At 40.8% G+C, this 14,079-nt stretch overlaps 1 protein-coding gene across 1 annotated transcript; it reads right to left on the bottom strand.

Moving 5' to 3' along the window:
* Positions 1-268: 268 nt before the first annotated feature.
* On the bottom strand, positions 269-13,799 carry SLC45A2 (solute carrier family 45 member 2). Its single transcript, XM_015848455.3, has 7 exons — positions 13,231-13,799; positions 11,931-12,107; positions 9,286-9,602; positions 6,040-6,183; positions 5,236-5,359; positions 4,057-4,262; positions 269-1,916 (listed from the first exon to the last, which is right to left on the bottom strand). Exons 1-7 carry the CDS (start codon positions 13,667-13,669, stop codon positions 1,692-1,694), a joined length of 1,632 nt encoding a protein of 543 aa, XP_015703941.1. The 5' UTR covers positions 13,670-13,799; the 3' UTR covers positions 269-1,691.
* Between the last annotated feature and the right edge of the window lie 280 nt (positions 13,800-14,079).

The following is a 14,079-nucleotide window of genomic DNA, read 5'->3' as shown; positions in this document are numbered from 1 at the left end:
TAGCAAATGGGTATGACAATCTCCAGAATAGAGGAAGCGCAGAATAAATACAGCAAACCATTTTCACAGACACAGGACTTAGAAACTTCATAGAAATGAAGCTCAATTAAATACTAGTAAGTAGACTTCAGGATTTATGGTAGAAGTTAGAGGTATCTCTGTACATAATTCATTTGCAGAACTCAGTTAGTTTACAAAAGCCTGTAAAGAACAAAAATAAGTCAGCTGAAGCTGTGTGTATGCATGGGAAACAGAGAAATAAGATAAGTTGAATACGGCAATATTTAAAGTCAAGATTTGAGTGCTGCACCACCATGGCTGTAATTATTATTATTTTTTATTTATTTATTTTTATGTATTTATTTTTGGTCAGATTTATTTTTTTTCACATATAAATGAAGTCACGAGGCTAGAGTTTTAAGAGTGGAGGAATGGAAGGTGTTTCCTGTAGATTGATTGTTAGGTGCCTCAACAAAGATTTGCAATGCAGCCTTGGGCAGACTTTCATGACAGGCTCAGTCAGGGCTGTCATTTCAATTACACACAAACAGCAGGATACAATAAAACAATTACTTTACAGATATACTTTCAAGCAAAAAGTTTCTATTTTTTTTTTTTTTTACACTCCAGCCACCTTCCATACCCAAACAGGATTTCATGGCAGCAAGGAGGTAACTTATCCCCTTTAACAATAGCATGAGGGCTGCTTCAAAAGTAATGCCTTCTACTGTATGGTATTGACTCACAATGTCAGAGGTGGGTGTTGGTGCTATGGCAGCGGAGGTTAAACCATCCCACCAACTACATTTAGTTGCTTTCCAACAGATGGCATCAGAGGGGCAGCTTGACAAAATGGCACCTGACATAGAAGTGCAGATGAAGCAAAGCTGTGTTGCTGAATTCCTCCCTGTGGAAAAAAATACGTCATTCATTGATGCTCATCAGCACTTGCTGAACATGGAGATCAAACAGTGGATATTGGCACGGTGGTGGGTAGTGCAACAGTGGGTCATCTCCACTGGTGAATGTAGACTTTTCATCACTGGCAACAATACACAGCTAATGGTGGCATTCTGCAGATGAGAATTTGCTCTATCAAAAAGTGTTGTTGTGCTCTTTGAATCTGTTGTAGCTTTCATGGAAATGAATAGGAGGCATTACTTTTGGAGTGGCCTACATACTAACCATGCGACATGATGGCACATGATCTCTGACACCTGCTTGATGCTCCTGCATCTTTAGATCTTCAGAAGGAATATCCCCAAAATTAAGAGAACAGAAAAATGAGAAGAAAAAAAAAAAAAAGTTTAATCCTAGCTCTTATCACTACTTCTTCAGTTCATCACATACTTCATCTATTCACTTCCATGAGATGATCAAGAGTTTCACAATGACTCCTCATGTAGGGCATCAGGATACCACAGGCAGTTGTGTCTTCAAGTGTAATAGCATTTTCATGCGCTGAGGTCAGCAGGAAGGCAGTAATAAAGCAGTCAGAATGGGGAAGCTTTCTACCTGAGGCAATAGGCAGACAATTTCATCAAGTCTTCACTCTGTGGTTAAATGGCGCTCTGTAATTGCAGCTGCTCCAAGCAGGTAAGAGAGGAAGATGTACCAGCAGTATCAGCATGGCAACAGCACCAGTGCTGCTGATCTTCTGGGGGTATTTCTTCCAGTTGTTTCACACAGTCTTACCCCACGTATCGAACACAGAAAGCAACAAAGCAGCAGCCAATCAGTGCCACCATTGACGCTGAAATCACAGTGACTGCACTGCCAGCAACACTGACCAGGAGCCCCAGGCCCACACCGAGAATGATCTGTGCCAGCTGGACCATGCAGGTGAGAGCAGCACAGTCAATGCCTTTGCCTCTCCCATGCTCCGCACCTTGTTCCTTCTGCTGTAGATTCAGGTCCTAGAAATAAACACAAAACAAGACCCAGAGGACTTAGACATGGCCCATAAGCTGAATCCCTCATGCCATGACATCCAGATGCAGCAAAACAGGCCAATGGCTCTCTGCTTCCTTTCTGGTTTTAGCATCTGTCCCACAGAGGTTACAAAATTCAAACAGAGATTGTTCAAGTGATAATGAGTTTTCCAAATTGTCCTGTTTCCCACATCAGCAGCTTTTCCTCCATCCCTTCTCTCAAGAAGAGAACTGAAAATTGATCAGAAAAAAACCCAACTTTTTCCTTGAAGTTCAGCTCTATTTGAGCTCTGGCAAACTGAAACAAGAAGAACATTTCACAGGACAGGACACCTCATCAAGGATATTTTAGCTCCAGCTCTCACGTGGCTGAATCACAGAATCACCCAGGAGTAATGGAATGGAAAAGGAATGGAAAAGGTTGTTTAGAGTGGTGTGTCTCCAACCAGGAAGATCTTCAGAACTGGACAAGACCGTGGACAACCTGCTCATGGTGATGTTACTTGCACAGAAGTATTGGACCAGATGATCTCTGGGCATTCCTTACAGACTCAGGTTTAATTTTGCGAATCCTTTCCACAGGGTCCTATTCTGTTTCACAGTATAATTACATGATGATAATTAAATGTTTATTGTCCTTGCTGCTGTTTGGAGAGGTTTGCATTGTAACAGACATAAAGTTTCCATGCTGTATGCTAGCTGAGCTGCTCTCTCCTAGTACCCAAATGCTCTTGACTGTGATTAGGATGCTTTTTGCTATACCTGTTATATTGCCTTTGAGCTTTTACCACATAAATATGAAAAGCAGCAGAAACCAGTAGTGCCTTTGTAATCCAGGACTGAAAATGAATTAGGTTCCTAGGGAATGGCAGCATGGAACAGGAATTGAAATGACAGCAATTTAAAACCCAGCATATGATTTTGGTAGATTGTATACTAAGGAAAGATGTCTGTTCTTTGTTCTAAAATAATACAGTGTTTTCAATTCCAGACACATTTTTTTTATATATTACATTTACTTTGTTGGGCTGTGCCCAGCATTCCTACGTGTCAGTTGTTCCAACCACAATAATACAAATGTGTAAGTGAATGCAGTCTTGCACTTGATATTTCCTTTTGTATCATACTTTTCCTACCATCTCCTGCATTATAGGAGGCTTAAGACAAACCTAATCCTGTTAATGTCAGACCTAACATATGGTTGTCATTTATCAAATGAGATAGCCATTTGCCAAGTGCTCTTATACATGGCATTTGAAGATATCGCTTTATTATATTTTAGGTCCATGAACACTTCAGAGTATTCTGTCTCTCTTTTGTTTTGGAACAGGTCTGATTCAGAACTGGGCTGTAATTTTGCCTTCTCATCAATCCTGCTTGTTTCCAGCCTTCTTAATAACTTGCTAGAATGTTTCCATTAAAGACCAGAACACTTCACAAAACACTAAGGTACAGCTGAGCCTACTGAGGTGGCATAAAGAACAAGGGATTTTCCAGATTCCCTTTGCAAACAGAATGTGAAGGACCAAGAAGAACACCAGAAGAATGAGAACAAGGAATACAACTTACTACAGAACTACATTAAACTCTTAGTACTTGAACTGCATATCTTTATCAGATAACAGGTTTTTTTAACCCTTCACAGTTAGCTGAAGCTTCTGAAGGCTTCACAGGGTGGTTATTAACCTCAGGGACTCAGAAGCCAGCTCCTCAGCTAACATGAACAACTTTATCTTCCCTAAAGTAACAGCAGCTGCTCAGACTAAGCCTCAGGCCTCCCTTTGCTTTTAAAGGGGACAAAAAACTCAGTGATTTAGATCTTATTCTCGGGCAGGAAATCTTTGAAGGCAACACAGGTTGGCTGGATCTCTGTTAGCAGCTTATGGCCTGAACACATGCTGCAATTGGCCTCTCTCAGTTGTGATGATCATTCTTCATCTCACTGTGGGACTATGGAGATTCTCTGGAGCTGGGACCTTGGAGCTCTCAATATCAGTGTTGTTTATAAATAGTTTGAAGTTCATAATTTAAAACCAATTCACCCCTTCTAACCAGTGTTCAGCCAAAACAAAATAAACAGATTCAGACAGAAAGACATTTACCCTGCCTTAGATTTTCAACTTACCTCTTCTTCCTTGTGATACTCTGCAATGAGTTGGAATGGCACTGTGTACAGAGTGCTGGACATGACTCCAAAAAGCGAACATAGAACCAAAGTGGAATAGACATTGGGAAACAAGCCAATCAACCCAGTGCCTAATCCAAAAAGTAGGTATCCAATGAAATAAAGTCCCTTTAACCCTATGTATGGCAGAAGGACTTTCTGCAGGTCTGTGGAAAGAAAGAGAGATTGCTGCCAAGGGTTAAACATAACAAGCAACATTTCATCAGGGAATTCATTTAAGTGTTTTATTTTCTAAGATGCAGTGGAGGGGAAATTCTTGCTGATTTTGAAAGTCGCTTCAAATTACTGTGGATACAAATGGATGCTTCTTTCTGATACTCTTACTCTGGCGTAACCAAGCTCAGAGAAGCAGTTAACAGCCATTCTGGATGGACAACCCCCATGGACAACTTCAGACATTTCTGCTGTTTGATTGCAATGAAAACATTTGGCATCAACCTCCGTCTGAGCTGGGAGAAGTGTTAAATAAATGCCTGTATTTGAGCTCCAAAGAGGATTTCCCTCATGCTTTTTTAAGATGCTCAATTCAACTCCCAATACGCTGTTAATGTGAGTTTTTGGATTGTAAGTTTATTTTTGTTTTTGTTTTTGTTTTTGTTTTTGTTTTAAAAAAAAAAAAAAAAAAAAAAAAAAAAAAAAAAGCCTGAGTAAGAGCTATGGCAAGATTTAGATGGCAAACTTGTTAGTATATTTACACAAAATTCTGGAGAACAAGGTTCATGTTTTTGGCAAGGACTTCTATGTAATTATGAAAAAGTTTATTTGTGAAGAATGCAGATGGCAAGAAGCCATCTGAGGGGCCTTAGCAAACCTATAGCAACAGTACTGCAAGGCGAAAATGATGCCTCCCTCCCCCCTTCCCCCCCCCCCCCCCGCATCCATTTTACTCTGGCTTTAGAATTATTTTCAGTGCTCATGGTCAATTCAATTGAAGGACGATGCCCTTCTCCCAGAGTGACCCCTTTTCATGTGGTCCAGGCAAGAAATCAAGAAATGCTCACCATAAGATACAGGTTTCTAACACTGTGAGAATTAATAATTGATAAAATTTTCATGTGAATAATAAATAAAAAAAGTAAAAAATCAAAACGGTGTTGGAGTACATTCCTGAACACTTACAAGAATAGGCTGAGGATGCAATCGCATTGATGCACAGCCCCCAGCATCCAACCTCCACTCCTCTTCTGTAGGTATGGTAAAGTGTGGAGTTATGAGAAGCGTAAGGACTGCCCTGGTACACAACCTAAAGAGACCACAAAGATCACAGAGGGCAAGGAATTATACAAGGCATGTATATAATACCTCCTGCACAGAAAGATGGGCTAGCATCCAGGAAATCTTTCAAACAGTGAAACATCACCTCTGTGCTGTACTCTGTATTTCACACCCATGTTTCACAGACTCTCACATACCAGGCTTATCCTTGTTTCTTGCCTTTTACTTTTTCCTGTGTTGGCCACTCTATAGAGACTCATCTGCTCTTTTTCCTTTGGGTGTTTCTCATTTCTCATTCTCCTTCTCCTTCCGCTTCTGACTTATTGCTTAATCTGCCTTCTCCTAACTTAGCTACAATGATTTTTATTTTTTTTATTTTTTTTTATTTTTTTTATTTTTTTTTTTCTCAGGCCAACACAAACACACTCAACTTTTTTCACTTAGTCAATCCCTTATTTGGCCCCTTATTCAGGCAAGCATATTTCATTTTTCTTTAGTTGTTCATGCCATATACACTGAAGGAAACAAAAACTGCCTCTCACTTCTTCCACAGAGAGAGGAAAAACCAAAACGCTAAGGCAAGGAAATACTGAACGCTGAGTGGGAGCCAGAGTCACATCTTCAAGTTCATAACAATATTTTCATTTGCTTTTGGTGGAGGAGGAAATGCGATGAGGAAAGAAAAGCAAGAGGATTTTACACATTTACCTGTCCCATGAAATCTGTGAAGAAGAGCATGTTGGACAGGAAAGCCATCCATCCAAAGAGGTGGCTCACACACAGGTAGCGATAATGGGATGGCATGCTTAAAAGAGTCTTCAAGAGTGACTTAAGTGTCATCCGCCTTTGAGCCTAAAAACAAGTATGTAACAATGTTGCATTAATGCCCTTAAGGCTAATAAAATGCTGACAGCAAGTGGAAAAGGCCTCAGTGCCTTTTCATGCTAACATTCCAAAGTTATTTTGGTTTTGCTTGGATAGGTTGGTTGGGTGCTGAACATCCTTCACTACACTTTTGATCTGTAGAATTGTTGGCTAATAAAGTTACTTGAAAGATGACAGGGACTCTCTACTAAATTCTGTGTTCTACCTTTTTTGGTATAGAATCACTATGAAATTTTCACTACACTACACTACTACTACAGAACACTACTGTGTTCTCCCTCACAAAGCAGTGAGAAGACAGTAATTTGTAACAGAAGAGATAGCACCCAAAACAAGAGATGCAGCAAAAACCCTGTTGGGTCCAGGACCTGAACATCCCCAGTCTTGTGGGATAAACAACACATTTCAAAATCAGAACATGGTGGGCAGAGGGTAAAAAAATTCTGACCAAAAAAATTCTTCAGGGTTCCACTTTATCTCCTTCTCCTCATCTGAACTTAGTGCTCAAAACCTCAGTTCCTTTCTCAGTCACAACTGTCAGTGTCACATTTTCAGCTGTGGTGGAATTGTTTTTGTCAGAGTATTTGATATGAAGCTGTTTTGGTGTTAGGGTTAATCCTCATAGGAATGCCAAAATTAATGTTGCTGACTACTACCTTGAACTGCATACGGTGTAAAAACCCCTGGAATTTCTCTTGGCATCACTGTCTCTTTTAACTGTTCTTAACAGGGAAAATTATCAATTCTACTAGTTATACAAAATTAAAAAAACCCAATATTTCATACTGAATCATCAGTATTATTTCAAGGATAACTACTGTTTTTTGACTTAGTTTATATAATTTATTCAGCTCTTCCATGGAGTTATTTAAAATAGCCTTTTAATCACAGTATTAAGATAATGTCAGGGAACTACAAAGAGCACTGCTGTAATTACAAATGATAATTTGACATCTAGAGAGGAATGCTTGCTCTCTGTTTAGGTATTTTAGAAAATGGAAATGGAAAGAAGTGTTTAATGCATGCATTCAATACTTGACAGTAAACACATTCTACACTGATATTTTTAAATGAAGCTCTGAATTTTGTCTCTGTGTAAGTGGTTTATCCTCCAAAAGTTCACAACATCCAACCCATTTCCCTATAAAATCACCATAACTTAAAGGCTAGGATGATTCTGACAGAGAGAGAGGAATCCATAGCATAGGTTTTACAGAAGATCCTCAGTGACTTTGCACCAAACCAAATAACAAAAGTAGAATAACTTTGGATTTCTATTCATACTGAAAGAGATCAAATCTCATTAATAACCATGGAAGCAATTAGCATGCAAAAGCATATTCCTTAATTTAGAAGAAATAGGCCATGATGCCTGCAGTGAAAAAAAAGATAGAAAAACAGGAAACCAAACCATTTCTTCAAGGAAGCAATTACTGTAATGAATGAACTTGGAAAGCATGTGCCACAGGAGACAGAACGTTTTGGTGGTGAGAGCATCTAGAATCTGCCCAAGCCTGGACACATCAAAGGAACATGAGACAGATCAAAGCCCACCAACCTCTGACAGGCTGAAGACCTAGAAAGGAGGGCAATTGCACAAGCTGGCCCACAGTGAATGCCAGAGATATACCTTGGGTGTCAGACATTACTGGTTCATTGGGATTCTTGCCAAGCCAAAAGCGACCCAATACATCCCTGCAAGCTTCCTGCAAGGAATGCTCTCTACAGAGGAAATGTCTCTTTTCCATTCACTTTCCCTTCTTTCAGGGCCTTTGTTGGTCAGTCGGTGCAACCAAGAATCTCCAGCAATTCAGAGTCAGATGGGCAAACAGGAAGCACACTGCAGCGTGCCAACTATACTCTGCTAACAAACCATTGCCTTGTTTGTGCATCTGGTATTCTCATCAGTCAGTGTTCATCTTTTATTCCAGCTTTTTGTAGTGTGTGGTGTGATGATATTCTTGTTTGGTTTAAAAAAACCAAATGCTATTAGAATACAATTGATAAATAACAAAAGACAATACATTTTATTTTTGTATGATTATAATGGTAGCTTTAACTTTACTTTAGGTTTCCACCAAATCTAACATAACCACCTGAGCATTCTCAGTAATCTTTAGCTGACTTTCCAAGACGTGTATCCATGGTACATATCTAATAATGCTAAGAGATAAGGAGTGAAATTAAAGACTGTTGCATTATTCATTGCCACACTTGGATCCAGACATACGTATTAGCCTTTGCATGAATAGGATACCATGAAAGTGCAGAGAGGATTCTTGTTGATGACCTTTAATGGTGAAACCCACTATCTGTTACTAAGACCATTCTACACATATCTCTCCAGATATTTTTCTGGTAGACAGCTTTTCCCAGATGGTTAGATTGCAGTAATGTCTTATAAGATCAAGGAATAGGCAAAACACCACTGGTTACTTGAAATACAAGTTCCCCCATCTCAAAGTTATGCCAAAGGCACAGCCATAGCAACAATTCAAAATAAAATAAAACCCCGGACGTGATGCAGTATTGTTGTTTAAGCAATTTCAGACAAGTCAGTATTATCAATAAACCCTCAGTGAAACACTGAATGGCAGCCAATGGATCACAGAATGAACGCTTTCATGTACTACATGTATCAGTGTGTTGATTTCAATGGGAGTCACAGACTTACATCAAATATTAATGGTCTGTAGCTCCTGTCCACAATTTGATGTTAATTGTACAAGGACTAACAGAGAAATTAGAACCTCTTGACAAAATTCAGATGGATAGGATATGAAGAAACAGGCACAGAGTAGAAAACTATATTTGGCTCTCCCTCAGCCACACCAAAGCATCAGGACAATACTTTGCTGGAAATATTCTGTAAATAACCAAAGAGAAAAGAAAGACTTTGATCTGACTCTCTATCCAGGTCAGAAGAAGAAAGAATCCAAAGGGATTATTTTTTCTGGATGTGCGTGTGAAAGGACTCTATTTCAACTAGTCAGCAACAGCTAATTAAAAGGCTACTGATGGTCTTCAGTTATGAAATGATACGGGTTATAAAATCGCCTCTGTTCTTACCTCTGAATACGATGTGTCAGTGCCTTTCTTCGGCTTACTCGTACCATTTAAGTCGGCACATGATAAGTATCCATTCTTGATTTCCTCTATGGAGCTGTACTTATAGGGCTCGGTCACTTCCAACAAGAGCTTTGTCTCTTCATTGTCATATCTGAGTGGGACTTCCGGAATACTGCGTAGATGTACAATAAGGCAGATGAGGAAAACCAAGGCTGACAAGAGGAAAATCACCTGGAATTCTGATGTCAAGGAATATCCCAGTACAGTTTCACCCCAGTCCACAGCACCTGTCAGGTAGCCCAGCGCTCCTCCTAAGCCTACAGGGGGAAAAAGGGGGGAAAAAATATCTATTGGTATTTATAAATAAGTATGCAGTATACAACACTCTCATTGTGCGATTCCCTCTAGAAATGACTTGAATAATCACTCCTCAGATATTAGGATATTCACTCCTCAGGTATCAGTACATACAAGAAGAATCAAAAGAAATTGGAACTCAGAGCAAATTACACATACAAGCAGTTATTAAAATACAAAACAAGATTTCCTCAGGTCTGGAAAGAGCCATGCAGGAGCTCTCAAAAAAGATCTCAATATACAGCAACATGGGATTTCATCTCTTTTCCAGCAAATAATCTGCATGGCTTAGAAACACTTCCTTAAGGCTGTGTTTCCTCTACAGAACTCTACTGGAATTTGCTTTCTAAAGCTTTGTGGAACAAACAATTTTTCTATTATATCAAGCAGAGTCTGTAAATTGTACCGTAGGTAGCTGACTCTAGACAGAAATACTGCTTCCGCATGACTTATCTTTTAGAAAGGGAATAAAATTTAAAACAGAGTTTTGTAATCACTGAAATGCAAGTATCTCTCTGCTAGGAGAGACATCTGTATGTCTCAGAGTTAGTAAAAGAAAAATCCCCCCTCTTATATTTATTTGTTTTTTAACAACTTCTTCCTTTGCTGATAGTGCACACTGTTTGAGAAGCACAAGGAAGCACGCACTGCTGCATTCAGCAAATGGGTCTCATAGAGAAAGCATTTGCCCAGTCCTGCCCTCCCTGATATCCAGGCAGCTCGGCAGGATGGAGAACTGGCCCAGCACAGATCATTTGAAGGACATGGTAGAATTTCTACCCTTCTGCTTAGGAGACTTCAGACATTCTGTGCAAGAAAAGGAAATAGAAATAACAAGACTTAACATTTGCCTCCCCTAAAAATCATGGTATTGTAACTCCATTCTGGGTTTTCTGTACATATTTTCCTCCTACGTGTGATTACAGCCCTTCTTTGTTATATCTTACTGAATCCTACAAGGCCTATATCACTGCTTGTTTTAATGAAAGACAATTAAGCTGTTAATATCTTCTGGAAGAAGATCTACATTCAGTGTTTGCTCAGTAGCTCATGTTTGATGCTTGAGGTCTTTTTTTGCATACTGTTTTGACTAAAAATAATCACGGCATTGGAATGCACAGCCTCGAGTTGTGTCAGATATGTACCATGTATCTTCTTCTTGTCTCAGTGGTCCTTACTGTTATAACAACAATCCATCCAGTTTGATGTTTAGAATTTAAACACAGAGAAGACAAACTGAAGAGCAAAGTCTTGAGGATGATTAATATTAAAAGAAGAAATTAAGTAGTGGAAAATTGAAAACTCAAAACACAAAACAGAAGCTGGAAAAATGAGGAAGGAAGGTTGCTTTTTGTGTCTGAAGTGGATAGAAAAAAGGAGTGACAAAAGTCAGAAATGTATTAGATGGATAATATGATTAAATTTTAGGGAATGCAGTCCAACAGCAAGGCCAGTGGCATGCTGGAACAGGCTGCTCTGAGAGGGCTGCAGGACCACTGTCAAGGGCAGACACAAAAACTAGAACCACGTAGATGTGGTAGAGAGGGACATGGTTAGTGGGCATGGTGTGGGAGGACTGGTGGTTGGACTAGATGATCTTAGTGGTCTTTTCCAGCCTTAATGTTCCTATGATTCCATGACTTCAGGAATGGGCAGGGCAATCACCTATCCAGAAGGGTTTAGACAAGGACAGCCTTGCTACAGAAAGCACGTGGTGTTGGTCCAAATAACACAGAGAAATCTGTCTGTCTTATCTAATGCAATTCACCCAACATCCCCATTTACAGCTTCCCATACAAACGAATCAGTTCAATCCATATCTTTAAATGTGGAAACCTAAACTTTTTAATAGGAAGAACAGTAAGCAGAGTTCTGCTGCAGACAGAAATATACCCAGCGTCTTGCTCCTCATTCTCCCCAAACAAGTGATTAGAAAAATTTGTGTCTGTTTCTAAAGGCCAAAAGTCATTTGACTTCATCAAAACTTGAAGATCAGAATAGACTGAATAAATGCTACTTCATTTTAAAAACAGTTAATTGTTCTTAATTGAGCCATGGCTATTTTGCTGTAAATGTTTAGGCCTGCAGCCTCCTGCAGCAGAGTTCTTGCACCAGCAACCACAAGCTGCAGTTCTCTGTAGCAGTGAAAACCCAGCAACAAGAGACCCGTGACTGAAGCACAGAATCAGATGATCAGTTCATTCAAGATTAGTACACAGTGATTACAAAATCCATGCAGTTTCCTTCCTCTCCCTCCAAGTAGGAAGGAAAAGAAGGGATATGAGTACCTGTAAACAGGGCATGATAATGCAGACCCTTCTCTTTATCTTGATGAGAGCAGACATCAAATAAATACGCTTTGATGGGGCCATCAATAAAGTCTGCTGCAAAATCAAAAAGCACCACTCCCAGCATGGTAATGACTATCGCCCATGTCCGCTGCTTGTCTCTCTCACCGATGAAAGCTACAAAACCAAAAAGACTCTCATTGTGACAGCAATAGTGCTTTGTTTCGCAAAACCTCATTTCATCTTTTCAGATTCCTCCAAATCTAAACAATGCTCAGTTATGCATGAGGGACCACTGATACCCAATGATTGACATCTAAGAAGCGAGATAACTGGATTTTGAGTCTGTGCAGCACTGTGCTGTGCTAGGTTCACTCCGAGCCCTGGATCAGCAGAAGCTCTGAGTATCCCCAGCTCCACAGTCAAGAGCATCATTAACCTTTCCTTTCTGCTTTGCTCTTCCACCGCATGCTCTGTTAGCCTAAAGCACATGTTGTTTGGAGTACATTTTTGTTTCATTCCATTTGTCTCACCCTTCCACACTTTTAGGCAATCAGGACTGGCCTAACATCTCTTCCTGGCTCAACAATTACAAATACATCCAACAGCAAAGAAATCCAGGAACAGAGAACAGATCAGCCTGTGGAAACACACTCCTCCTGAGGAGGAGCCACTAGTCACAGCAACAACAATGATTTTCCAACAAGTCTTTGAGAAGTTACATCTCAGGCTGAACTAGAACAGTGCCTGGGGATGTCAGTCCTATTTGATTTGCACATTCCAGGTGCGCTGTTTCCATGGAGTTGTGACTTCTATTACTCATCAGCATGACACATTCCTGAGTCAAGCCAGTGCTGCAATAATTTAAGATAGATAAATGTTTTGAATGTCAACTCATGTAAAATAGGAGCTAACACAGATTCATTTAGGATGTGTACTACATCATATGAGCAACATCAATCATTTAACTCTAGAAGGCAAATTTTAGTTATCAAATACATCTCTGGGCCTAAGCAGCGCTTTATTGTATGAACTGATCAGGCAGCCAGGTCATCATATAATACGGCAATCTCATGCACAGACTACTGAACACTACGTACAGGATACATAACACACAGCATTAGGATTGAATGTAAATAGACTGCAGTGTTCCTAATCTCCTTCAGTGCTGCTCAGTAGCATGATCCCCCATTTTAACACCTAATTTTAACAGGGTAAAAAATAACAGAACCCCATCCTTTCCCATTCAAAGCAATAGGATGAGTTTTGTCAGCCAGTACAGCGCGTTGCCCTCACTTACCTGAGATCATCTCGTCCCCATTGAGGTACAAAGCCATGCCTACCAGCATTATGATGCCCAGACCCAGAATGTAAGGTCTCCTCCTGCCCCAGCTACAGGCGCAGTGATCACTGGCAGAACCTACCACAGGCTGCAGCACGAAGCCCAGGATGGGGCTGATGAGCCACACCAGGCTGTACAGGTTCTTGGGCAGCCCTACACTGAGCAGCACCGGCGTGACAAAGGCAGCCTCCACAGCATAGCAGAACTCCCTCCCGAACATCGCCATGCTGTGCATGATCAGCCTTCCTGTCGCTCGCTGCTTGGGCACCAGCACTCCAGTCCTTGCTGTGGAGGGCTGCGCAGCTTTCTCCTTCCCTCCTGTGTTGTCCATGTCTGCCTTGGCCACCTCAGAAAGGGGTGGAGGAGGCTCCTGGAAGCTCTGTTCTGTTAAGGTCATTGCTCTGGCTATGCGCAGTGCTTGGGCAGGTCAGTGCTGCCTGGTCTGGCTGACATGGAGCCCTGATCATATGCCGGGTTCAATCGCTCTGTTCTGGGGGAGGGACTCGCATACTTTCATGGCTCCGCGATCACAAGTTATGAAGGAAGGGGGCGGGGAAGCCTGTCTTAACATTAGCAGTTCTGCGCTCTGGGGCGTCTGTAGAGCTCCCAACTATCCCAGACTAAAGCAGTACTGTTGCAGCACAAAACACGCCTACAACACACATCACATGGGAGAGACGCAGGATTAACCCGACACAAAGCCAGTCATTCCCTCTTGCTGCTGCAGGACAACGGTGACACCAAGACTTGGGAAACCTCATCTTTTCATTCAGCAAGAGCGCTGATCTGCTGCAGGCAGCAAAACAA

This window comes from Coturnix japonica, chromosome Z (genome assembly GCF_054131305.1).
Source record: "Coturnix japonica strain WE chromosome Z, WE-NBRP24, whole genome shotgun sequence".
Lineage (NCBI taxonomy): Eukaryota > Metazoa > Chordata > Aves > Galliformes > Phasianidae > Coturnix > Coturnix japonica.
This window is presented reverse-complemented; position numbering and strand designations above follow the sequence as displayed.

What these genes read in the sequence shown, in the direction of transcription:
- SLC45A2 (XM_015848455.3), bottom strand. Translation starts at nt 13,669, where the DNA reads ATGACCTTAACAGAACAGAGCTTCCAGGAGCCTCCTCCACCCCTTTCT. An exon ending in CTGACACATCGTATTCAGAG is followed by an intron (nt 6,184 to 9,285) that starts GTAAGAACAGAG and finishes ACTTGTTTTTAG; the next exon opens with GCTCAAAGGCGGATGACACT. An exon ending in TGCATCCTCAGCCTATTCTT is followed by an intron (nt 4,263 to 5,235) that starts GTAAGTGTTCAG and finishes TTCTTTCCACAG; the next exon opens with ACCTGCAGAAAGTCCTTCTG.